This window comes from Rhinoderma darwinii, chromosome 3 (assembly GCF_050947455.1).
Source record: "Rhinoderma darwinii isolate aRhiDar2 chromosome 3, aRhiDar2.hap1, whole genome shotgun sequence".
NCBI lineage: Eukaryota > Metazoa > Chordata > Amphibia > Anura > Rhinodermatidae > Rhinoderma > Rhinoderma darwinii.
In genome coordinates, this window is record NC_134689.1 from 267,573,829 (window position 1) to 267,601,302 (window position 27,474).

A 27,474-nucleotide genomic window follows, 5' to 3' on the forward strand; every position below is an offset into this window, starting at 1 on the left:
TAAATTCCTTGAGGTATGTAGTTTCCAAAACTGTGTCACTTTTGGGAAGTTTCCACTACTTTGGCACCACAAGACCTATTCAAACCTGACATGGTGCCTAAAATACAGTTAGGTCCAGAATTATTTGGATAGTGACACACTCTTCATGATTTGGGCTCTGCATGCCACCACATTGGATTTGAAATGAAACAACTGAGATGCAATTGAAGTGTAGACTTTCAGGTTTAATTCAAGGGATTGAACAAAAATATCCTGTGAAACGTTTAGGAATTGCAACCATTTTTCTACACAACCTCCTCATTTCAGGGGCTCAAAAGTAAATGGACAAATTAACATTGCCATAAATACAATGTTTTTTTTTAATACTTTGTAGGGAATCCTTTGCATGCAATGACTACCTGAAGTCTGGAACCCATGGACATCACCAAACGCTGGGTTTCCTCCTTTGTCATGCTTTGCCAGGCCTTTACTGCAGCTATCTTCAGTTGTTGCTTGTTTGTGGGTCTTTCTGCCTTACGTTTTGTCTTAAGCAAGTGAAATGCATGCTCGATCGGGTTGAGATCTGGTGATTGATTTGGCGATTGCAGAATATTCCACTTCTTTGCCTTAAAAAACTCCTGGGTTGCTTTCGCAGTATGTTTTGGGTCATTGTCCATCCGTACTGTGAAGCGACGTCCAATAACTTAGTTGAATTTGAGCAGAAAGTATATCCCTGAGCACTTCAGAATTCATCCGGCTGCTTCTGTCTTCAGTTACATCATCAATAAACACTAGTGACCCAGTGCCTTTGGCAGCCATGCATGCCCATGCCATCACACTGCCTCCACCATGTTTTACAGAGGATGTGGTGTGCTTTGGATCATGAGCCATTCCAAGCCTTCTCCATACTTTCTTCCTCCCATCATTCTGGTACAGGTGGATCTTAGTTTCATCTGTCCATATAATACTGTTCCAGAACTAGGCTGGCTTCTTTAGATGTCGTTTGGCAAAGTCGAATCTGGCCTTTCTATTTTTGAGGCTGATTAATGGTTTGCACCCTGTGGTGAACCATCTGTATTTGCTGTCATGAATTCTCTTTATGGTAGACTTAGATACTGATACACCTACTTCCAGGAAAGTGTTCTTCACTTGGGTAGATGTTGTGAATGGGTTTTTCTTCACCATGGAAAGGATTCTGTGATCATCCACCACTGTTGTCTTCCGTGGACGTCCAGGCCTTGTGGAGTTTACGAAGATCACCAAGTTCTAAGCTTTCTAACGTCCTAACAAAATAAAATAATGTTAAAAAACTATGCAAATATAAAGTAGACATATACAATATGTGAAATAGTAACTATTTTGTGTGGTATTGCTATCTGTTTCACAAGCAGATACATTTAAAATGAGAAAAATCATAATTTTTGCAAATTTTCTTTAGTTTTTGGTGTTTTTCACAAATAAACAATGTTTTTTTTTACCTAATTTTTCCACTAACATAAAGTACAATATGTCACGAGAAAACAATCTCAGAATCGCTTGGAGAGGCAAAAGCATTACAGAGTTATTACCACGTAAAATGACACGTCAGATTTGAAAAAAATGGGGCTGGTCCTGAAGGCCAAAATGAGCTAGGTCCTGAAAGGGTTAATATATTAAGTCTGCTTTCCAACTATAGGTGTGTGTCACTGTGAAGCAGATGAATCAGGTGCTGGACAAGTATGTCGGATATGCTGTGTAAAGAATACAGGGTGTAATTCTATTAGAATTCATGTGTCAGAGCAAATCTTTCCTGCTCTTTGAAATTGAAGAAACACAAGGCGCACAAGCAGAGCGTAAAGCATAATTTTGCATAATTTAAGAAATGTCATAGTTTAAGTTCTCATGCACACGAGTCTGTAGACTTTCTGGTGGCACACAGAAACCCCTACGACAGAGTCAAAGACACTCTGTGTGCCATTGTATGGTGCCTCTATATTGCACCCTATAACAGAGATATTCTTACCTTGTAACAAGGCTTCTCTGTACTACAGCATCTAATGGAACATGGCACCATTATTTTTCTGTCTTATTATATAAACATCTGTATCTGTATGAAATCAGGGGCATGCAGGGGTATAGTAGGGGCTCATGGAGGTAGCACAGCTCAGATCTTGCACAGAGCCATACTGCAGCTATGTGCATGAGGCCTAAATCTACATAAAATTAACTACAAACACTTTGCTTTACTATTTTTGTATTAATTTTGTGCTAATTCTTGTTGTTTATTTCCTATACGTCACTACTTTCAAAATTCACTCAAATGCCTGCTGACCAGCAGACCTGCGACCTAACAGCATAGTTACTATGTGACTGTCATCTGAGCTCCCACAATTCCCTCTGATAACAGCAATACATTTTGGCAACCTTTATGTTTGCACAGAAAATAAAACATTGTGTAATGAAAAAGCAGCACACAATAAAACAAAGGGGGAAATCTATTAACTTTGTAGTAGTAAAGTTCGCTTGTCCCCATAAATTACTCACCATAGCTCCTTGTGAAAGAAGTAAACAAGCGCCGATCAACGAACTGTCTTGTTTATCCGTGCTTGTTTTACAGCCAAAATTGGCCGGTGTAAAAGGACCTTTACTGTCAGGTTTTCCCACAGATTACTGCAGATAATAGTGGACACTAGCGGGGTGACAATTTGTGATCAGCGTATTGTCAGAGGACCTTTCTTACAAGTTGTGACCGTCCAAACTTGACAACCCCTTTAAACCGTGGAATTTTGGAAAATGTCCCTCAAAATTGGAGTTCTCCCCTAAAGAAGAGCTCTACCAAGGAGATGAATGAATATATAAATTACCTCTAGACATGCTTTCGTACTGGGGGCCAGTGTGCGTTTTCTATCTACATGCTGGAAGTGGAAGCATTTCTTTAATGTAATAGGTAATAAAAATGGTTTTCAATAGGGGGTAAAGATCTGGTAATAAAATGTGCTCCCTCTAGTGCAAAATAGTTTGTACTTAGCAAAAGAAGTGTTCTCTACAAAATTATTGCAATGCAAAAAAGTTTCCCTTTCATTAAAATGCTGACCTATAAAAAGTCTTGTGGAGGGATGCAGGGTGATGCCGACTATAGGAGACACTGTGCAGGTGTAGATAAACTAAGCCTGAGTACAGGTGCATTTTAATGTCCATATTATGGCTGCAACATCACTTCTATGGAGAACTTTAAGGCAATATTTTTTACTGTTATCTGATCCAGACAGTTTTTAAAGTAAGTAAAGCATTTAATTTATGAGTACACTTTTTGATAACAGGAGATAACTAGAGAACCTAAAAAACCTACCCAACATTCAAATTCCATTGTAAGGCATTTGCCAATTTTTTTTTTTTTTGTGGTCAGTAACTTTTGGGCCAGTAGCTGACACCATTCAACTGTTGGTGCCCAAATGGGTAATGTTAGCAAATGCTAAAGAAAAACAACAAAAAAGAGAAGTAAATAGACCATCATCGGATTTCTCTCATTCTCCACTCACTGCAGGGCATTCTGGGAAGTATAGTGCACATCATTAATGCTGAGCCATCGTGCCATCTTGAATTTTTCTATTTCATTTTGTGGTAAGAAAGAAAATGGGTTTATTAGATCTTCGCGTAGCCTTTATGAAAAAAATGTATTTGTAAAAATCATTGTTTCTCATTGTATGTATTAGCAGCTGCTTAAGATGTAGGGGCTCCTACATTTGCTCTGCGAAGGCACTGCCTTTACAGGAGTAGATATGTATTTTCTGTCCCGTACTGAAGTATGAAAATAATAAAATATGGAGCTGCTTAAAATGCAAGTGGTTTCTATTAAGATCCCTCGGCATATTATTATGTGCATGTCAGCTATGTTGAAATTTTTATTAGTCACTTGTTATAGCACAAGTGATTATTACACCTCCTAAAGGCATTCAAATCCAGTGTATAAATACAGATTAATACTAGTCCTTCTCAATGAATTAGAATATATTAAAAAAGTTAATTACTGAAATAAATTTACTTTTTGATTATATTCTAATTCATTGAGAAGGACTAGTAATAAGCCTGAGAATTTAGAAGCTGTTTATTATACCATGAGATAATTATATATTAATTATCCATGTATAAAATATTGTATTAGGGCCTGTTCACATCAGCGTCACCTTTTCGTTCATGGGTTCTGTTAGACCTTTTCGTCAGAGGAAACCATGAACGGAAAGGCAAACTGAAACCATAGCAACCGTTTGCATTACCATTGATTTCTATGGTAATGCTTCTATTGCAAATAGTTTCTGTTTGTTTCTGTTCCACACAGGGGCGTAACTAGGACACACTGGGCCCGATAGCAAACTTTTGACTGGGCCCCCCTCCCCTGGGTGCAACATACAGCACGCCCTTGTAGATAGTGCCACCCTGTAAATAGTGCCATAAAGTCCCCTCCTTTACACAGTGCTATAGAACCATCCTGTAGACAGTATTATACAGAACACCCCCCCCCCCCCATAGTGTGCTATACAGCCACCCTGTAGACAGTGCTATACTTTCAAGTATCACAGAGCACAATGTGCAATCAATATGGTGCACAGCGGCAAGTATTTTTCTTTTAAGCCTCGCCACCCGTATACACCAGTTTCAACACACACTGTATCATGCTCCCATAGTGCACCCACACAGTATAATGTACCCAAAGCTGCCACCATACAGTATAATGCCCCCCATAGCTGCCCCACACACAGTTTAATTCCCCTCATAGCTGCCCACACACAGTATAATGCCCCCCATAGCTGCCCCCACAGCTGTCCCCACAGTATAATGCCCCCTATACAGTATAATGCCTCCATAACTGCCCCGACAGTAGAATACCGCCCATACAGTATAATGCCACTCATACAGTATAATGCCCGCATAGCTGTCCCCACAGTATAATAACCCCACAGTATAAAGCCCCCCATACAGTATAATGCCCCCCATACAGTATAATGCCCCCCCATACAGTATAATGCCCCCACAGTATAATGCCCCCCATAGCTGCCCCCACAGTATAATGCCGCCCATACAGTATAATGCACCCATATAGTAAAATGCTCCTATAGCTGCCACCATATCATGCCCCATCCCATACCCAGTATAATAATAACATCATTACTTACCTATCCCCGTTCCCACGACAGGTGGAGGATCCTTCTCCTCCGGTCCGTGCTGTGAGTGACTCGGCGCAGACAGGGCGCGATGACATCACTGCATCGCGCCTGCCTGTGCCAAGCAGCCTACTCATGGCAGAGTGAATGCTGGTGCTCCAGCATTCAGGAAGCGGGACCAGCGCGGACAGTGCTGTGTGGCTACGGGGGCCCAGTGGACCCCCAAGTTTAGGGGCCCTGTCGCAATTGCGACCGTTGCGACCCCTAGAGCTACGCCACTGTTACAGTAGCCTATGGCAGAGCAGGGAAGTACCTCTCTGCTCTGTCATAGTGTTCAATAGCATCTGCGACCGAAGGACACAGACACTATTGAATGTGGCATCGCTCATTTGGGGAAGAAGGACCTATTGCGCCCCATCAAGCTCCTGTGCCCGGGGTATGACCGCACAATCTGTGCCCCCTATAGTTTCGCCCCAGCTACATGCTACAGTACTAATCTTGCAATGAGAAAAAGAAAAAAACTGCTATAGATATAAAGAGCTGCTATAAGGCCCCATGCACACGAACGTAAAAACGCCCGTAATTACGGGCCGTAATTACGGCACGTTTTTACGGGCCCATGGACTTCTATTGGCCACGGGTACCTCCCCGTATGCTTACGGGAAGGTGCCCATGCCGTTGAATAATATAGAACATGTCCTATTTCAGGCCGTAATTACGGCACTGGCAGGCCCATAGAAGTTTATGGGGCTCCCGTAATTACGGGTGACTACGTGTGTGCACCCGTAATTACGGCAACGTTGCTAGGCGACGTCAGTAAATAGTCACTGTCCAGGGTGCTGAAAGAGTTAAACGATCGGCACTAACTGTTTCAGCACCCTGGACAGTGACTTCCGATCACAAGATAGATCAACCTGTAAAAAAAAAAGGACGTTCATACTTACCCAGAACTCCCTGCTTCTTCCTCCAGTCCGGCCTCCTAGTATGACATTTCAGCCCATGTGACCGCTGCAGGCAATCACAGGCAAATCACAGGCTGCAGCGGTCACATGGACTGCCACGTCATCCAGGGAGGTCGGACTGGATGTCAAGAGAGGGACGCATCACCAAGACAACGGCCGGGTAAGTATGAATTTCTTGCACTGATAGAGAGAAGGGCTGCCGATTACTGCAGTGTAATTTTGCAGCGAAAACGTGCCCGTAAATACGGGTGGAATACGTGTGACCAAGGACCCGTATTTACGCCAGTATTTACGGGAGGACATAAATACGTTTGTGTGCATGGGGCCTAAGGGTGAGCCTGGAGTTTTGCTTTAATGCACTGTAAACATCTGTTATGCGAATAGCTTATTTATTGTGTTTAATATTTAACAATTTCACTGTCATATATACCATTATACATCATTAAATGACATGGAGAAAGCAGTAATAAAACTCCCTAGATCATCACACCTATATTGTATATAACATACTGTCAATAGATACAGATGAAGCAATATTGTGACAAGAAACTTTTTTTTTTTTTTTTTTAAACATTACATTTTTATTGAAAATTAATTTTCCATGGAAATGTACAGATACAATTGATACAATTGAGTAACGATTGATTCACAAGCAAAGGTTAGGCAAGCCTATACAGTATCAGCTTCATTGACATAAAAAAGAAGAAACATTGCATGTGGTGCAAGCAGTATCGTACATTTAGATGGACTGGAACAAAAACAAAAGAGAACAAGAAAACCGAAATCTATAAACCCTGGTAATGTGAAATAATCCTGAGATGTCAGTTCCACTGACTTATAGAATTTTTAACATCTATAGGAGGTGTTAGTGTGAGTTTTGTGCTATCAGATCTTGTGAGAAATGGTAGATTGGTTATATTTGCTCTTAAGCCACACATCCCATCTTTTCTGAAACACGGCAGATTTTTGGACTGCGGATGCAGACATACATTCTAACCAGCAACTATCATTCATACTCCGAACAATATCTCCTATCTTGATGCAGGACTTTTCCTTCCAAGTGGAGGCTATTGAACGCCTGGTGGAAATCAGTAAGTGTTGAAGAATGGTTTGAAAAGAGGCTGGAAATAGATTCAAACCTATGAATAGAAGCGCTAATTCCGGCTTCGGTGTGATATTTGAGCCATAAAGCTCAGAGAGCAATTGGAATACTTTGAGCCACACTGTGTTGGCTTTTTTGCAGTCCCACCACATATGAATAAAAGTACCTGTATGACTATCACATATCCAACAATTGGAGGACATAGTCGGGAAAATTTGTGACAATCTATTTGGAGTAAAGTGCCATCTATAAAATGTAAACTTAATTTAAACTAAATTTAAAATCAAGAAACTTTAAAGGCTATGTACACCTTTGAAATAAAAATGTGTATCCATGTGTTTGGCGTAAGTTTCCAATTACTTTTAATGAAAAATTATTTTTACTTTTTAAGATACAACTGCTTTGTATCCTGTATCTAGCGCTGAAACCTATATCCTTCAGTTCAGCGGCTTTGACGGGTTCAGTGTCAGTGGGTCCTGCGTGTACCGATCACATTTAAGTTCAGAACTTACATGTGATCGATACCAAGTGAATAACGGATCCGTCAGATCGACTGATCTGACGGATACAGGTTTCAGCGCCAGATACAGCTGATCTTTATACAATATATAAAGCAGCTGTATCTCAAAAAGTAAAAATATTTTGAATAAAAAGTAATTAGAAAGTTGCACCAAACACACTAATACACATTTTTATTATAACAAAACAAAAAAAATGTTTTCAAAGGTGTAAATAGCCTTTAACTTGACTTTTCAATGGTTTTTGTTGTATGATATCACGCTGCAGCAAGTTATCAGAATCAGAAGTTAAACTTTGCTACATTTGTAATATAAAATAAACATTAATGTGGAAATATTTCTGCTCCTACTGAACCTGTAAGGCCCTGTTCACACAGAGTTTTTTGACAAGTTTTTTGACACGGAAACCTTGCCGCAAAACTCCTCAAAAACCGCCCGAAAATGCCTCCCATTGATTTCAATGGGAGTTGGACGAGTTTTTTTTACCGCGAGTAAAAAAAACGCGTCGCGGTAAAAAGAAGAGTCATCATGACCCATCTTGAGGCGGTTTCCGCCTCCAAAAGCCCATTTCAATCAGTCAGAAAGAGGAAAAAAACACCTTGACGAGTGTTTTGACGAGTTTTTGTCAAACCACTGTGCAAAAACCGTCTGGAGCAGTTTTTGCAGAAGGAATTTTCCTCCTGCAAAAAACTCTGTGTGAATACAACCTAAGGCTAGTTCGCACTAGCGTTAGTAGACGTTTACCTCTCTTCCGTCAGAGGAACACAGTATCGAAAGATTAAACGGAAAGCAACGGTTCTGTTAGAATTACCATTGATTTCAAGGGTAATTCTTTTGTTTCAGTTGCTTTCCATTTTTTTTCATGGAAACAAAAGTTCTGCAGACTTTTGCTTCCGTAAAAAAAAATGGAAACCTAGCGAATGGAAACAAACGGAACGCAACTGAAACAAAAGAATTAACCTTGAAATCACTGGTAACTCTAACGGGACCGTTGCTTTCCGTTTAATCTTTCGATCCTCTCTACCTAGTGGAAGAGAGGTAAACGTATACTAACGGTAGTGTAAACTTCGCCTAGCAAATATTTTAAGAAACAGTACTAAATAAGTAATAGTAGACATGTACTCTTTATTTTCAGGCTGACAAACTATCGGTAGTGGGTTATAAGAAAAGAAACCTCAACGTAACTAAGATTCACATGTTGCTAAATACTAGATGGCTATAGATGTAACATCAATTATTAACTATATGACTGTAAAAGGATAGGTAAATAGTTAACAAAAAATTGGTTCTGTCTATGATACTAAAATTATGATGGATAGAATTTTTCTTCTCTTGGTCAATCGTTATCAAAAGTTGTGACGGCAGCTTTTAATCATTCATCGGATGAAAATACATTTGAGGCAATGCACCTTAACCTTTAAAGATCCAGACATTTTTCAATTTTACGTTTTAGTTTTTTACTCCCTGTCCTCCAAAGAGCCATAACTTTTTTCTTTTTCAGTCAATAGAGCGGTGTGAGCGCTTATTTTTTTGTGGGGGAGGTGTCATTTCTATTGCCACCATTTAAAGTACCATTTACTGTACTGGAAAACGGAAAAAAAAATCTTTGTTGGTGGAATTGGAAAAAAACTGCAGTTCCTCCATTGTTTTTTGGGTTTCATTTTTACGGCTTTCACCGTGCGGTAAAAACGACAACTTAAGTTTATTCTGCATCTCAATATGATTATGGTGATACCAAACGTATCTAGGTTTTGAGTCATCGCATTCTAAGAGCCCTAACTTTTTTATTTTTTCGTTGATTGAGTGGTATGAGGGCTTATTTTTTATGGCCGAGCTGTAGTTATTGGCCCGATTTTGTGGTACATACCATCACTTTTTATTATGGTTTTTTTAGCGGTAAGGTGACCAAAAACAAAGATTGTGGTGTTTTAAAAAATTTTTTTACGGCGTTCACCGTGTGAGTTAAATAATGTACATCATTGTAAATATCTTGACGTCTAAGTCCCTCTTTATTACATGCATCCTGACAATGACAAATATTGGACACTGGTTAGATTAGGAACACATTTTCCCTTGTTTGCTTTACTAACATGTAACAAGTCATGTCGAAGAAAGGATAGGTATATAAACATGTAAATCCCTCTGGGACCAGGGACTTATTCATCAGAGTATGCTGGTCTTATTTAAAGGATGGGAAATTAATACTAAATCTGTCTCACATTAATAAATATTAGAACTTCTATTAAAAATCTTTTAGCCCAATGGGGAATATATATTAATTCGGTCCTTAATTTTGACAGCCTAAAACTAGACCAGACAAGCAGATTTATAATTAATTTGACGTAACTCACTAAACATGTCAGATACTTTTCTGTCTTAAGCCACCTCTTAGCTGGCATACTTTACATCAGTATTTTGCGGGGAGGGGGGGGGGGGATGGTGCACGCCTTTAATAAATTTGGCCCATTTTACGACTTCTCTTAGCCATGCTACATTTTCTAGACACTTTTCAAAACACAAAATAAATTTGGCTCACATCGTGTACGTCACTCTAATGGAGCAATTTGTGTGAAAATTCTGGCATATTTTGCTTAGTAAATCTCCCCCAGTTTTTTCCAACCAGAGTTCTGTGAAAGATAATAGCGGTAAGAGCTTTTACTTTTATTGTAGGGATAAGGTAGGACTAGGTGTTTTTGGCAGGTGAAATATTTTTTAGGGCTTCCCAATAGGACAGTATACCATTGTCAGTCATGGAAGAAATAATCTAAAATTCATTGGCATGATAGGAAAAGAAGCAAGCTAGACACACAGCCTTCACAAAGGTTGTGAATAAAGTGGTCACTAAGAGGTTAAACACTAAATGATTCTACAGTAAACCAAAGGACAAAGTACAGCATGATCTCTGTGCAATTCCTTCTAAAAAACTGATTTATAAATTAATAATTTGAATTGTTGAATATTACAAACTTTATAACAATACCAAGTTTTCTTCTCTCCTATTATAACCTCAAAATGGGTGAGAGCGGAACAATACACCAATACACGCAGTGCGCAGGCCCCCCCCCCCCCCCCCCCCCGCTCCCCCATGCAGCGTGGGACAGATATTCTTTAACAAGGCAAACTTCTCGTTGATGAACTTGTTTCTGGAGAAAATAACAACCTGGCGTTTTCTGTCACTATTCTAAATAGAAAAGTGTCGGAAAACTCTATGAACTGCGTGTCTCCCCATTTGCATGTTTTTGAATAATTAGCGCAGGGGAATCATAAATATTCCATTCAGAAATCTGGCGCAAATATATTAATACATCTATCAAAATATGTATGAACTGTCTTTTAACAGTGATTTTTAAATCTGATAGAATCATAATAAATCTAAATGTAATTTGATTAAAAATTGGTTATACACTTAACTTGGCAGAATATTCATAGTCTCTGCATACACATGAGTTTTCATCTTCAGTGTAAAATAATCAGCTAGACTAGAGCACTATGAATGTGTCCAGGTCCATGTGGGAGGGAACACATTGTTTGAAGAACGTGTAGAATAATGATTGTACATCAGTGACACATTCAACTGTGTATATATAAAGGCTTACAACGTGAACAGTAAGGACCTAGGTAACCAGTAATCTGATGCTTCAAGTATCTGGATACTACGGGTGGAACATTGCTTACCTTATGGTGCTTTAGCTTGCACAGCAAGTTTTCCCAATGATTAACTCAGGAAGAGCTGTTGCAATTTTACAACGCTTTTTCAAAGGCTTGGAAATGTTTCAGTGCGACATCAAACCGTTCAGATGTTTTCACTTTTACAGGATCCTGCTTTTGGCACTTTTGGCATTGTCTGGCACAATTTATATTAAACACCTGTCTAATCCATGCACAATCAAAGACCTCGGATATGAAGTGAGCAATACCAGGAAACAATACTGCAGAAATGGACTTTATGACCTTCTCAGCCTAAGACCACGAAAAAAAGGTGAGCCCAATTGTTCAAAGATTATTAAAGGGGATTCTGATGCTATAAAGCGAGGGCTGCAAATGAATGCATTCACAAAGGGAAAATACGTCCATTTAAATGAGCAAAACTATACAAACATAACTCAAGACTGCCATTACTTTAAAGAGTTCAGAAAATACATCACTATTCCAATGAGCAAGGAGGAAGAGGATTTCCCCATTGCCTATTCCATGGTAATTCATGAGAAAATTAATATGTTTGAACGGCTTTTAAGAGCCATTTATGCCCCTCAAAATATTTATTGTGTCCATGTGGATGAAAAGTCAACAGAGCAGTTCAAGGCTGCAGTGAGAGCCATCACCTCATGCTTTGATAATGTGTTTATGGCATCTAAACCAGTGCAAGTGGTCTATGCATCATGGTCAAGGGTACAGGCTGATATCAACTGTATGGAGGATCTGCTGAAAAGCAACGTTCCATGGAGGTACTTATTGAATACTTGTGGGACAGACTTCCCATTGAAGACTAATGCTGAGATTGTGAGAACTCTCAGAACTTTAAATGGAAAAAATACTATGGAATCTGAGAGGCCATCAGCCGGCAAACGAAGACGTTGGGAATACCATTATGAAGTAGATGATCACATTTCAGAGACCGAGACTAAAAAATTACCTCCACCAATTAACACCCCCATGTTTACAGGAAATGCCTACATTGTGGTATGCAGTGACTTTGTAAAGTACATATTTAAAGATCCACAAGTACAACAATTTATAGACTGGGTTAAAGATACGTATAGCCCAGATGAACATCTCTGGGCTACATTAAACCGGATGCCTGATGTTCCAGGCTCATCTCCTTACAATGACAAATATGAACTTTCAGACATGAACGCAATGGCTAGAATGGTAAAGTGGTCATACAGTGAAGGGGAAATACTTAAAGGAGCTGCCTACCCTCCTTGCACAGGAGCCTATAGAAGGTCTATATGTGTATATGGTGCAGGAGATCTAAGCTGGATACTGAAGCAGCATCATTTGCTGGCCAACAAATTTGATCCAGAAGTAGATAACATTGCTTTATTTTGCATGGAGGAATATTTAAGACATAAAACAATTTTCAATACAGATGTATAATGTTCAGACAAATGTAAAGGTAAACTATTATATAGTCCATAGATGTGTGATCTTAAATGTGTTCATGTATACATTGTTGACATAATGTGTAGAGAATTCCTATATCTTGAGTATATATTGGACAGTCTAACTATCTAATAAACCCACAGATTAAGGCCTCAAGACCACGACCGTATTGGTTTTGCAGTCCGTAAAACCATGGGTCCATTGCGGTCCGTCGGACTGCAAAAAAACCTTGTTTGCATCCGTGTGTCACGGATCCACCACAATTCACCAATATTGCTGAATCCGCAAATCCGGACCGTAAAATAATTTGTCCTTGATTTTGCAGTCTGTGTTTGCACCCCCACACCGATCCGTGTAAATCACGGTCATGTGCATGGGGCCATAGAAAAGAATGGGTCCGCAATTTATCCGCAAACGTGCAGATAAATTGCAGCCGCAAAAATACGGTCATGTGTATGAGGCCTTAGTGTTTATTTTTCTTGTTCGCTACAAGAAAAGAAAAGGAAATACTATGTATCTCTGATATATTTTATAAAGGCTCAAGTTGTTTACTGTAATAGAAAGACAAATATTACACTATCTTTATTATATGGAAAATAACTTTATTTCTGTTGATTGGGGTTTTGAATATGGTATTTAGATACATGTAAAATATTTATATTTATTTCCATTTTGGAAATGTAATTTAAGTTTTTCATTGATTGTATAGTGTATTTTGGGATCCCATGACTTTATTAAACACTCTTCAATATTAGTCTATTTCAACCGATGTTTTAAAACGACTCCAGGTAGTTTAAGCACACATCATTTAAAATGAATCATATCTAAAAAGGAGTAAAGACAAATGCATTAGATGGCAATAGACATTAAATAATCAATGGCCAATAGATCAATCAGAATCAAGAAACATTACTATACACTGTCACTAACATGCACATTTATTTTTGCTAGAGACCATGAGTGGCACCGGACACCAACCTGTGCATTTTATTTTTTCCATAATATCATATACTGCCACATGGGTCTGGCAGCCCTAAATACATTGCCATAGAGTGTCTTTAGATCCTGCTGAATCCTTATATCAGTGAGCAGCTTTATGTTAACACATAGATACATTGATTTATTCTGCAAGCCTTAACTGAATGTGTTTAGACATTTATATCTGACGTTTGATCATTTAATTGCATTGAAAGGGCCAGAAATCTGATATGATTCCATGTCTTGTAAATGACTCTCCTTTATAAGGCCTTATTAATACGAGCGTGTCTGATTTACATCCGCAAAAACAGGGTGTTTTTCATGCATATGACTGTCCGTGTTGTGTCATTGTAGTTTCCGAGTGTCATCTGTTTTTCTTGATCATGTTTCTCCACTGCAAGGACTACCTGGTTTTACTTTTTGTTTTTTCTCTGCATTTCTTTAGCAACTGATGCGTGAAAAATGGATAGCACATGGATGTTGTCGGTGTGCTACCCGTTTTACTCACGTACCCATAGACTTCAATGGGCGAGTCTGATTTGCAAAAACTGAAGAGAATAGGACATGTGGTGACTTAGGCCTCATTCACACGACAGGGTCCGAGTGTCGGCCGGGAAAATCGGCCGTGTTTGGCCGATTTTCCCGGCCGGTTTGCATCCGGTCCAATTCCGTTCCGGGCCGTGTTGCCGTTTTTACCGGCCGATTTGGACCCGATTTGCATCCGTTTTTTTTCCCTGTCCGTTTTAAAATCGGATGAATTTCATTTAGATTTGTTGCCACACACAGCTCTCTGTAGATAATGCCACACAGCACCCTGTAGGTAATGCCACCCAGCCCCTGCAGGTAATGCCACCCTGCCCCTATAGGTAATGACACAAAGCCCCCTATAGGTAATGCCACCCTGCCCCCTGTAGGTAATGCCACTCTGCCCCCTGTAGGTAATGGCACCCTGCCCCCTGTAGGTACTGCCACCCTGCCCCTTGTAGGTAATGCCACCCTGCCCCTTGTAGGTAATGCCACCCTGCCCCTTGTAGGTAATGCCACCCTGCCCCTTGTAGGTAATGCCACCCTGCCCCTTGTAGGTAATGCCACCCTGCCCCTTGTAGATAATGCCACTCAGCTCCCTGTTGGTAATGCCACCCTGCCCCTTGTAGGTAATGCCACCCTGCCCCTTGTAGGAAATGCCACCCAGCCCCTTGTAGGAAATGCCACCCAGCCCCCTGTTGGTAATGCCACCCTGCCCCTTGTAGGTAATGCCACCCTGCCCCCTGTAGGGGTTGCCACCAAGTCCCCTGTAGGGGTTGCCACCAAGTCCCTTGTAGGTGATGCCACACAGCCCCCTTTAGGTTGCACCCACCCCCCCCCCCACATTCCAGGAGAAGTCACTGAATTCAATGTCCATATATGGACAGTGTAGTCACTGACTTCTCCTGGAGAGGAATTCCCTGCCACAGGTCGGGAATTCCGCTTCAGAAGTGAGTGACGTCACTGTGTCCATATATGGACAATGTAGTCACTCACTTCTCCTGTAGCGGAATCCCCGGCCATAGCGTCGGGGATTCCACTGCAGAAGTGAGTGACATTACTGTGACCATATATGGACAGTGTAGTCACTCACTTCTCCTGTAGCGGAATCCCCGACCATAGAGTGGTCATTTTGCATGTTAATCTCCTCTTTTTTTAATTTTTTTATTAACCAAATAAATGTTATTGTATGCAGTAGTTAACAACCATAAAGATAACCATAAAGATAGAAGTACAAGAAAATCGTAGCAGTACAATAAAGTTCATACATCTTAAAACAGTACAAGAAAGAAAAAGGTAATATGCAGATCTAGGAGGCATTGAAACAAAGCAGAAAGAAGTGCCAAGACGAGCATCTTGTATCTTTTCAGAACTTAACAATGTTTAAAATAAACAATCTAAAAAAGCAAAACAGTACATAATAAATGACCTGGTATATGTAATTTAAAAGTTAGGTGTGTCATATATTGGAAAGGGAGCAGGACGGTGGTTATTGCTTTGCTATGCTTAAAGTGTCTTTCCAAAGTTGCTTTCCCACCCTCTTACATCAGGCGTGGAGAGTCTTAACTGCATGCTGGGCGGTATAGTTACCGAGGCAATCGTCCAAGGGTTCAATACAATTTTTCCTGTACCCCCCATTCTGGAGCTATGGCCCACTGTGGTGTTGACTCCCTATATGCTAATTTGCTGTAGTTAGCCAACAGGGTGGATCTAGCTTCCCTGCCTATGATGCTGACCAATCAGCGTGAGGCCGCTTAAGGGTAATACAGGCCCTGTTGGCTAACCTTAGCAAATTAGCATAGAGGGAGCCAACACTTCAGTGGGCCATATCTCTAGAATAGGGGGGTCTAGAAAAAAAAAAACAGCGAAGGAATCAGGGAGACAGCGCTATTCAGGTCAGTAAACCAGTTCAACTTATATGACCTAGTGAAAGTTCCTCTTTAAGGGCAAGCATTGAGCCACCTGCTTCAAACCCTATGGAATTTTTCTGGGCAGCCTATATGAGCATATATTGCTATATTTATATGATATAGATGTGTTTACGAACACTTCTTCCAATCTTGAAAGGTGGCTCCATGCTCGGCCATTCAAAATTTAGTAACACATTTTCTGACTATGAAGAAAGTTTCCAACAAAAAGGTTCTCTCTACAGCAGATGGTGATTTTTCATGGTCTAAAAAAGGAGATAATTTTTAGGGTCTTCCATGACCGGCATAGCGATCGTATCATGGAAGAATCAAATTTTTGGGACCAACAGCCCCCTAAGCTCTGGGCAATTCCAGATTAAGTGAAAGAATGTTACAGGGGTCCCATAACACTTAGGGCAGATGTCTAGAGTGTTTGGATAACATTTATGTAATCTGGCTGTGGTATAGTAGGCTTCATGTAGAAAATAAACTTGGGTCTCCATAGTTAGGGGAGACTGCCTTGGTTTTTTGTTGTTTTTTTAAACTCATTTTATTAAAAAAAAACTATGAACAATATTCATGTACAATAAAAGAAAAAGTAAAAGTAAAATAAAGAAGGTTGCAATACACAAGTACACTGTAAAAAAAGACAGCACATTTGATTAAAAAAGTAACAAAGTTCAGCTATTTGCGATAAGTGCAGGAAAATTCCAACTCAATGATAAAATAGAGACATTATACAGTGGTTATCAAGAAACTTCTGTCAAGAATATAGAACAAGATCAAAAAGATCCAGAGTGGCTAGTCTCAAATAAGATCTTATCTAGTCTCACATGGTAGAAAACCACATTAAACAGAGTGATGTGAGTATCGACGGTCGCCCAAGTCCTACAAAGGGGAAAACGTCTAAACAGGTAAAAATGGAAGACTGTAAAAGGGCATAAGAGAAGATGTTAACGGCAAATTGCACCAAGCATCCGAGACTTTAAGAAACTTGGCTGGACAATTGTGATTCTTGTATACAATGTTTTCATATGGGATGATTTGATTAATATGCTGTTTTATCAAACACAAATTTGGAGGCCTAGGAGCCATCAACGGATAGCGATGGCTTTTGTGGCGAAAATAAAGTCTGACGAATAAAAATACATCGATTATGTTCCCAATGGTCTATATCCATTATTTCTAACAGATAGAGGGCGGGGAGGGAGGAATACAATGCAACGCCTAGTATTTCAGACCATAAATCTAGCACAGAGTGCCTATAGTCAGATATCTATGTGCAAGACAGGATCCAATGTATGAAGTCCATTTCCTCTGTGTGACACCTCAAACACGCGAAGGAGGGAAGTCTGCCCATACAAAGTAATCGAACAGGAATTAAGTACCATTGATGAATAATATAAAGTTGTATCAAATTTTGGTTTGCAGCTGGGGATACATATATTTGTGATTCCACCGCCTCCTGCCGTCATAGAGGAAACAATATCTTGCCATAGGCAAAGATGGAAAGGGTGAATGTTTTATGGTTTTGTTTAGCAAAAAGTTATATAAGTCCGAGAAAAGACCTCTATTGCCCTGTCAAGACAGCACTACGATCAGTGGGTTGTTAGAGATTGCTAGATCTTTGTCAGTAAATTGTGCATTCAATGCATGGCAAAACTGTAAGTAACGTTAAAATGAGGCACGTGGAATATTAAATTGTGTGGCTAGTTGCTCGAAACACAACAGTCCTGAGTTCTGGTATACATCTCCCAAGGTGGAAGTCCCAAAATCTGCCCATAAACTTAAATCCTGTAGAGAATGCAGGTGTTTAAAACAGACCTTGGGCCATAGCAGGGTTTCCGCAGATACATCCATATAATGTATGACAGGGAAAAACTGGGGCGAAATCTTATAGGCTAATTTCTGGATCAGCAGGGTCTGACAGCCCAACCTAAGTAAACCATATAGAATAGGCCATAAAGATGACAAATTTGAGAAGAATGCTAAATGAGCCTCAGGTGAGAGGGGCATCAGGAATTTCAGGGCCCCCTACAGCTAAATTTTCTGGGACCCCTACCGTGGCACCGCCTGTTAACGGTACTCCGTCCAGCACTATATCATGGTACCCAGGGCCGCCATCAGGGGGCGTATTAGGGGTACTGATGTGAGAGGCCCGGCGAAACCTAATTGAAAGGGGGGCCCGGCAAACTGCCGCGACTTGCCTTTGGTAGAAAAAAACAGGCCCCTGCAATGGGGCCCATTTTTTTCGCCAAAAGAATGTTGTGAGCTGCAGGCCCCCCTTTCAATTAGGTTTGGCCGGGCCTCTCACATCAGTACCCCTAATACCCCCCTGATGGCGGCCCTGGGTAGCATGGGGGTCATCATGGGGGCTGTCAAACACCGCCGCCCGTGCGACCGATCGCGCGCACCCGCAAACTCCCGCGCATGCGCACCCGCGACCACCTGGAACCGCGCACCGAATTTTGAGGCAGATTTTGACCTGCCCACACTATCTTGCCGCGTTTTTTGCCCACGGCGATTGAGGACAGCAGACAAAAAACGCAGGGAAAAATGCATTTTCTGCCTCACATTGATTTCGATGGGAGGTCAGAGGCGGAACAGCGGCAAGAAAGGACGTGCTGCTTTTTCTTTTTTCCGCGACTGGCTCCCATTGATTTCAGATTAAATCAATGGGAGGCGGTTTTGGAAGTTTTTTGGTGCTGATTCTGACACAGTGTCCGAGTCAATATCAAGGCCCAAAGACTCTGTGAACTGGGCCTTATTGTTAGGGCTTATTCAGACGAACGTGTAATACGTCCGTGCAACGTGCGTGATTTTCACGCGCCTCGCACGGACCTATGTTACTCTATGGGGCCGTGCAGACTGTCCGTGAGTTTCATGCAGCGTGTGTCCGCTGCGTAAAACTCACGACATGTCCGATATTTGTGCATTGTTCGAGCATCACGCACCCATTGAAGTCAATGGGTGCGTGAAAGTCACGCCCAGCACTTCCGCAGCAGTATAAACTATGAATGAAAATAGAAAAGCACCACGTGCTACAAACAGTGTCATAATGATGGCGGCTGCGCGAAAATCACGCAGCCACGCATCATACGCTGCTGACACACGGAGCTGTTATGGACCTTTTGCATGCGCAAAACGCCACTTTTATCGCGCGCAAAAAGCACACGCTCGTGTAAATCCGGCCTTAGGGTAGGAACACACTAGGCATGAACACTGCGGATTTTATTCAACACATTTTATTGTGGAAAATCCGCAGCGTATTACAGTTGCAGCAGAGTGGATGAGATTTGAACAAATCTCATCCACACGCTGCAAAAAAAATTGACCTGCAGTGTGGCTTTTTAAGCCGCAGCGTGTCAATTTATTCTGTGGAATCGGCCTCCTCTCATGACGTTTCATCCCATGTGACTGCTGCAGCGGTCACATGGTCTACAGTGTCATCCCAGGAGGATCTACGTTCAGAAGAGAGGATCGCGTCACCAGGACTACGGCCGGGGCAAGTCTAAACTTTTTTATCTATTTAAAAAAGTACCTTTTTCTTTTCTCATTTGTGATTTTTGCGGCAGAACCGCAGCATTTCCGCAACAGAGGAGCAGCGATTCCACAGAATAAATTGACATGCTGCGGCTTAAAAAGCCACACTGCAGGTCAATTTTTTTTGCAGCGTGTGGATGAGATTTGTTCAAACTGTGATACGCTGCGGATTTTCCACAATAAAATGTGTTGCATAAAATCCGCAGTGTTCATGCCTAGTGTGTTCCTACCCTAAGGCCGGATTTACACGAGCGTGTGCTTTTTGCGCACGCAAAAACGTGGCGTTTTGCGCATGCAAAAGGTCCATAACAGCTCCGTGTGTCAGCAGCGTATGATGCGTGGCTGCGTGATTTTCGCGCAGCCGCCATCATTATGACACTGTTTGTAGCACGTGGTGCTTTTCTATTTTCATTCATAGTTTATACTGCTGCGGAAGTGCTGGGCGTGATTTTCACGCACCCATTGACTTCAATGGGTGCGTGATGCTCGAACAATGCACAAATATCGGACATGTCGTGAGTTTTACGCAGCGGACACACACTGCATGAAACTCACGGACAGTCTGCACGGCCCCATAGAGTAACATAGGTCCGTGCGAGGCGCGTGAAAATCACGCACGTTGCACGGACGTATTACACGTTCGTCTGAATAAGCCCTAACAATAAGGCCCAGTTTACAGAGTTTTTGGGCCTTGATATTGACTCAGACACTGTGTCAGAATCAGCACCAAACAACTTCCAAAACCGCCTCCCATTGATTTAATCTGAAATCAATGGGAGCCAGTCGCGGAAAAAATAAAAAGCAGCACGTCCTTTCTTGCCGCGGTTCCGCCTCTGACCTCCCATCGAAATCAATGGGAGGCAGAAAATGCATTTTTCGCTGCGTTTTTTGTCTGCTGTCCTCAATCGCAGCGGGCAAAAAACGCAGCAAAAAACGCGGCAAGATAGTGTGGGCAGATTTTTTCGGCCTGCAAAATACTCTGTGTGAACAGGGCCATACATAAACAGTACTTTGAGACACTTTACTCACCGTGTCAGAAGAGCTGCTCCCACTCCAGTCCTCTTCAGGCGATGTCTTCGGTCCAGACGTCCAGTCCTTCACCTCCAGGCTCCAGAAAATGGTGGGGATCGTAGAACTCCTGCCGCCGCGAAACAACTAGACTCCTCCCCCTCTCCTTACGCAGCTACACTCTGGAGAAGAAGGAGGAGGAGGCGGAGTCGGACGAGGAGGATGAGGAGGAGGAGGACGAGGACGAGGAGGCGGAGGCGGAGTTGGACGAGGAGGCGGAGGAGGAGGACGAGGAGGCGGAGTCTAAGGCGGGCCAGCAGGTAACTAGACTGTGCGCCGCTGTCCCTGTGATATACTTGTGTTGCGGGCGCACCGCCTCCCTCTCGGAGCGGGCGGTGTTTCGCGGCGGTGTAAGATGAGAGGGGGGCCCGCAGCTCACGGCGGTGTTTGACGAGAGGGGGGCCCGCAGCTCACGACATTGTTTTGGTGAAAAGAACAGGCCCCATTGCAGGGGCCTGTTTTTTTCTACCAAAGGCAAGTCGCGGCAGTTGCCGGGCCCCCCTTTCAATTAAGTTTGGCCGGGCCCCCTACAGTAGTACCCCTAATACCCCCCTGATGGCGGCCCTGGATAGGGGTAAGGTATGTAGGAGAGAACCAGGTCTTTGAGTATTTAACTTGGCCCACCAGATAGTATAAAATAAGACCCAGGAGAGCAGCTCCAGCTAGGGTATCTCCATCTCAAGGATCATACTTAAATATGTTCCTTATGTAAAGTTATGTATATCTGCCAATATCTCTATTTTTTGTTCCATTCTTAAGATATTGTTTATGTTGTATCCGAGGTCCCTTTGTGAGTTTACACTCATTTTCCTATGGGTACGGCCTCTGCTGAGTTTCTGAAGCAGTGGCTGCGCTTGCGCAGATGCTCCTGAACTGTTTCTGATGAGTATAGCTGGGTTCTCTAGAGTGCGCATTTAAAGAGAAAGCGCTATAGAAGTGAATTAGACAGCTCTCAGGCATGCACAGTAGCCAGAGCCGTCCCATTCAGAAGATCAGCTGTTCAACTTATCTATTGCACATCCCAACTAAGGCTTCGTTCACATCTGCGTCGGGACTCCGTTCATGGGTTCCGTTGAGCTTTCCGTCAGGGGAACCCATGAACGGAATCCAAACTGAAACAACTGTTTGACTCAGATGTGCAAGGGTTCCGTCAATTTGACGACATGAATACAATAGTTGACTATGGTATTCATGCCGTCAAAACGACGGAACCCTTGCACAACTGAGACAAACGGAAACCATTTTCACCGCATCCCTCACCATTGAAATCAATGGTGATGCAAACGGAAACCTATGTTTTCAGTCAGGGTACCATTCTGACGGAAAGCTCCAACGGAATGCCAGAACGGAACCCTGACGCAGATGTGAACGAAGCCTAAGATGAAGAAGATTCCTTACCAGGGCTTTACAACACTCATTTTCTGTAGCACTGTTAACTCTATATGCAAATATATAGATAACAGTGTGCACACGGATGTGCAAAGATCAGCTAAAACAGCTGCTGACCGGGAAGTCCACTTCACCAATGTTTATCACTGACATTATTACACTGAAACAGGAATGATCTCGTTTACCATTCCTGTTAGAGCATTAGTGGCACAGACTTTTATTATGTAGTAATATTCATAGCAGCAGTTTCGGGAGCGCACATACACATGTAAGCAGTGCTGTGATAGTATCACAGCGCCACTTGCTGGATTTGTACAGAAAGGGGCTTTGTACCACCCACTAAATCAGAAAAGCCAGGGATCGAGGAGCCAGGACCATGCCATGAAAAAGTGGAAAAAGGGAGGTAAGAAAACATTATGCATGGGTATAACATGTTTATTTTTTATAGAAAATTAGTTTTGGGGAGGAACATTTTTAAAAGGGAAGATGGGAATAACCTTTAAAGGGAATGTGTTGCCAGCAAAACATGTTTTTTTTTTTTAAATTAAACAGTTAGTGTATAGGTGATTAAACATTGTTCTAATTTTTTTTATTTTTTTCACGAGTCAGGAAATATTATAAATTGGATTCAATTTATAATATTTCCCAGCACTGGTCACTAGATGGAGCTATTCCCAAAATTGCAGCATTGCATGTGGTAAAGCAACCACATTGCTTTTTGCTGCAAAATTGGGAAAAAAGCACTCGCTCTAGTGAGCTCTGAGAATCCCCCCCTCCTTTATCCTGGCTAGTGCCGGGATAAACGAGGGGATTGAACGGTCTAACCTCCTACACTGTGTGTCGCCATTTTTTGAGCTAACACACAGTGTAGTAGGTTTACATACAGTAGTAAACACACACAAACACGAACATACATAGAAATCTCTTACCTGCTCCTGCGGCTCCCTCCGGCCCGTCCGCTCCGTCTGCTGCTGCTGGTCCAAGTGCACAAGTCCGGAAGCCGCGACCGGAAGTAGTAATCTTACTGTCCGGCCGCGACTTCCGGTCCACAGGAAAATGGCGCCGGACGGCGCGCATTTCAAATTGGACTGTGTGGGAGCGGCGCATGCGCCGTTCCCACACAGACGGCGTACACAGAAGTGGATGGGATGGGCCCCGTTCGCAGTCCCTATGGGACTGTGGCTGTCGTATTCCATGTCTGTATGTGTCGTTAATCGACACATACAGAAATGGAAAAAAAAATGGCAGCCCCCATAGGGAAGAAAAAGTGAAAAAATAGAAAAAAGTAACACACAAATAAATAAAAACGTTTTTAATAAAACACTAACATAAAACTGACATGAAAAAAAAAATTTTGGTGGCACTGTTCCTTTAAGGTCTCTACAAAGTGGTGATTTTAAGATTAGGGCAAGAGGAGTCCCCAAACACATTTAGACATCAGAGAGGTAATTCCAGTAAAAAATGACTTAGGGATAACTACAGGTGAGTGTTCAAGTACATACAGACATTTTGGGAATACAATAATTTTCAGTAGATTGATTCTACCCACTACTAAGAGAGGCAGGGCGCCCCAGACTCTGAATTTATCTTTCAAATATGTAGTGAAGGGTGACACGTTTTTAGAAATGAATAAAGTGTTATTTTTGGTAATATAATCCCCAAGGTATTAATTCAATCGAGAATTGAGGCAGGATAAAACACAATTTTAAGGGAGGTGCATCACTGCGGATTTAGTAAAATTTATTTTAAGGCTTGAATACTGGCCAAACACTTCAATGGGATCAATACAATGAGATAAAGTGGTCAGGGAATTGGAGCTATAGAGAATAAGGTTGTCAGTATAGAGGGCCAAACGATCTTCATGGGGACCAATTCTAATACCAGAATGTAAAAGGGAAGTGTCCCTTTTTTATATATATCTATATATGGGGACCACTTAGCTCATGGGATCGCCATCTCCCAGGTGAGATGGTTGGCACACATAGAAAGTTCACTCCAACTCCTTGAGAAAAAGGTTTAAACTAGCCGCAGCAAGCTTTATTGTCTTCACAACAGCAATCAGTGGTACAACAATAAACATACAAAATAAACCCTAGGCTGTCCAGCCTCTAACTAACACATTCAGTGTCCCTCACTATGTGACACTGATCCTTGTGCCCAGCACCTTAGAACCTTCAGTTTTACCTCACACGGTGGTGACTCTCACAGGCTAGCATGCCTGTCTTCCCAAGACTAAGAGCCCTGTGTGAACAGCACACACCTGAATTAAAGAGCCATCTCAGGTGAAGCCTAACTAGGCTCATCAGACAGCCCAAGACATGGACTGTCTGTATGGAGTGGAAGCCCGCCCTTCTCCTTCACACTCCAGCAAACCAGGCCCTATTCCAGGCTTTACACCCAAGCAATAGCAGAGAAAACCCTCTCTGCTGTACATGTTCCCTGGTTGCTTAAAACCTGAGTTCTGCACTGTCCAGTAGCTGCACTGCTACATATCCCCGCCCTTTGATAAAGGCCGTAGGACTGATCACATTTCAACCTCCCTCCAGGGTCAAAGCTCCTACGTTGGGACATAATCACACTTAGGGTCACCCCTACAGTAACAGACATTTGATAATCCCCCCTGGGTGTATTAGACAGGTGCTCCTGCAACTCTTCTATGTTGGCTTGCACGGCATCCTCATCCCTTGTAGGCACTACTAGCTTTTGCTGATCACAGCCGTATTTACATGTGTTGTGCCCTACATTCATGGACCTTTCCGCATCCATGAAGTGGCTTTGTGTGTCACCCCTTGGTTTAGACACTAGCTCATAGTGTCCAGTAACACTCATCTCGTGAGTTTTGGTATACACCGTACCATCTACCAAACCACTTTCAGACGCTATACTCCCCTCCATCTTGGAGTTTTTCATCTCAGCATTTAAATGCTCAGACTGTCCGTCCAGAGACAATTTTTCACCGCACTGACCCGACCCCTCTGGGTTACTTCGATCAGACCCGGTAGTGGTCGTCTCTGCAGCAGCGTTAGGGCCCGCATCCTGCTTAGTGGTATAGCACCACTTGTTGCCCTTAGCAACCTGTCTTGTGTCACATGCAACTTCAATGGCTAAAGTACACACTGTAACAGTATCCATTGAACAAGCCTGGAACACCACCTCTATTGCTCCCCTTACCTCCTGGAAAAGTGTGGGAGCTACCTGGGTCTCAACGTCTACATGTGAAAGACCTGCAGTGGGCAGAACTTCTAAGGGTGAAGCAGTAACCCTTCTCACACTATACATGGCAGTACTGTCCTCATTGGTACCATTGACAGCCCCAACCTCTAGGGTAATGTTTTCATGTACACCTGGTTCACTACTGGGCGGTTCATTAGTGACCGAGGCCACAGCCACCATCGCACACACCTCACTGACTCCACCGTCCAAGAACTCATGTGCGTCACTTAGGGCTACATTCACACTGGTGTGGTCGCTCAAATAAAAAGGTGGATCACTGCTGCTGGATTCAGCTGACTCTGAGGTGACCCCAACCACATTCTCAGACCTGTAGAGTTTATCACCACTCCACTCACACATCGCAGCAATATACAGCTGGTTGCCATTAGGAACAGTGCACACATCACATGCAATAGTCTTGTTATTGTGAACCATGACCTCTAGGGGCACACTTGAGCCATTAGTAACAGTACGCACATCACATGTGACACGCTCGACTTTCTCAACTACAGCCTCAAGGGGCACACTTGAACTAATCCCCTCTTCTGTCTCGGCTGCTGTTTCTTTAACAGCCTGTTCACACAATGCATTAACCTGCTCAGGCTGGGTGACATACTCATGGGTTAAAGACACGTTAGGCACAATTTTTGACATTTCACTAGTGTCATCACATAAACGCTGTGCATCAAATACATGTGCGTTATTTTTAGCAAGCATTTCCTGAATCACATTATCACTTGACATCATTACAACTGGTGCATTTTCCCTTTTTGGCAGTGGTGCAGCACACTCTGCAGAGGACTTTTCCCTGTAATGCTTATCGGAGATATTGCCTTTCTCCCACAACTGCCAAAAATGAGGGAAGTCCCTTCCCAGCACAAACTCCTCATCAAGTTCCACACATTTTCTAAGTCTGTGCTGCACAGTCCCAAAATCAGTTTCAAAGTCAATCAGAACGGTCTCACCCATCTCAGGATCCTTCTTCACGAACAGCAAAATGTCCAGATGCACCCTCGAGACCTCTTGGCGAAGATCCAGACGGACCAGTAGCGGAATCCCACCAACCAACACTTCACGTGTTTTCTCTTGCGCTTTCTCAGGCCTCCTCACCAGAGAACAATCAGGTGCACATCCATCCGCTCGATGGCATCTCCAATAGCGCTCCTTTTGCTGAACAGCCGCCACATGCTGTCGGGGTTGGTTGCTCCTAGCAACCACATCTGGGCGATTCAACACACTTGGCTTTTTAACAGCTGCCCAACATTGCTTGGGAACACCTTTTCCATCCAGACAACAGTCCGCTTGCAAAGACTCCCACCATGAGTCCGGGTGGTTGCCCTTAGCAACGGTCCTCACAGCTTGTATAACAGGTACGCATGCTCTTTGCTCTTTTCTGCGAACTGTCTGCAACACGTCAGGAGTACCCGGCATCAATGCAGCTGGCGTTGAAAGGCATCTACTTGGCTTGTAAGGCTGTGTATCCTTGGACAGTACTTGTGCCCTTAAAGACTCTCCATTTGCTTCCAACTGTGCCAGGAACCTCTGGTTATCCTCCCTCTGCTTGGCATTTGCTTCTTGCAGCTCCGCATTCGTTTGCACTACCTTTTTCATGAGTTCCTCAATAAGACCCATTGCAATGGAAAAACAGTCTCTTTAATTGGGCTTCTGGCCCTTTAAATTTCACTGCACACTTCTTGTGCCATTTTATTGCCCAAAGCAATTCTCCGCCATATGTGACAACCTGGGGACCACTTAGCTCATGGGATCGCCATCTCCCAGGTGAGATGGTTGGCACACATAGAAAGTTCACTCCAACTCCTTGAGTAAAAGGTTTAAACCAGCCGCAGCTAGCTTTATTGTCTTCACAACAGCAATCAGTGGTACAACAATAAACATACAAAATAAACCCTAGGTCGTCCAGCCTCTAACTAACACATTCAGTGTCCCTCACTATGTGACATTGAGCCTTGTGCCCAGCACCTCAGAACCTTCAGTTTTACCTCACACGGTGGTGACTCTCACAGGCTAGCATGCCTGTCTTCCCCAGAC

The 27,474-nt window shown here is 42.5% G+C and overlaps 1 protein-coding gene across 1 annotated transcript; it reads left to right on the forward strand.

The window, feature by feature from the left end:
• Positions 1–11,467: 11,467 nt before the first annotated feature.
• Positions 11,468–12,796, forward strand: LOC142748074 (beta-1,3-galactosyl-O-glycosyl-glycoprotein beta-1,6-N-acetylglucosaminyltransferase 3-like). Its single transcript, XM_075855198.1, has one exon. It carries the CDS (start codon positions 11,468–11,470, stop codon positions 12,794–12,796), a length of 1,329 nt encoding a protein of 442 aa, XP_075711313.1.
• The last annotated feature ends 14,678 nt before the right edge of the window (positions 12,797–27,474 follow it).

Coding starts and splice junctions, on each gene's coding strand:
- LOC142748074 (XM_075855198.1), top strand. CDS start 11,468: ATGTTTCAGTGCGACATCAAACCGTTCAGATGTTTTCACTTTTACAGG.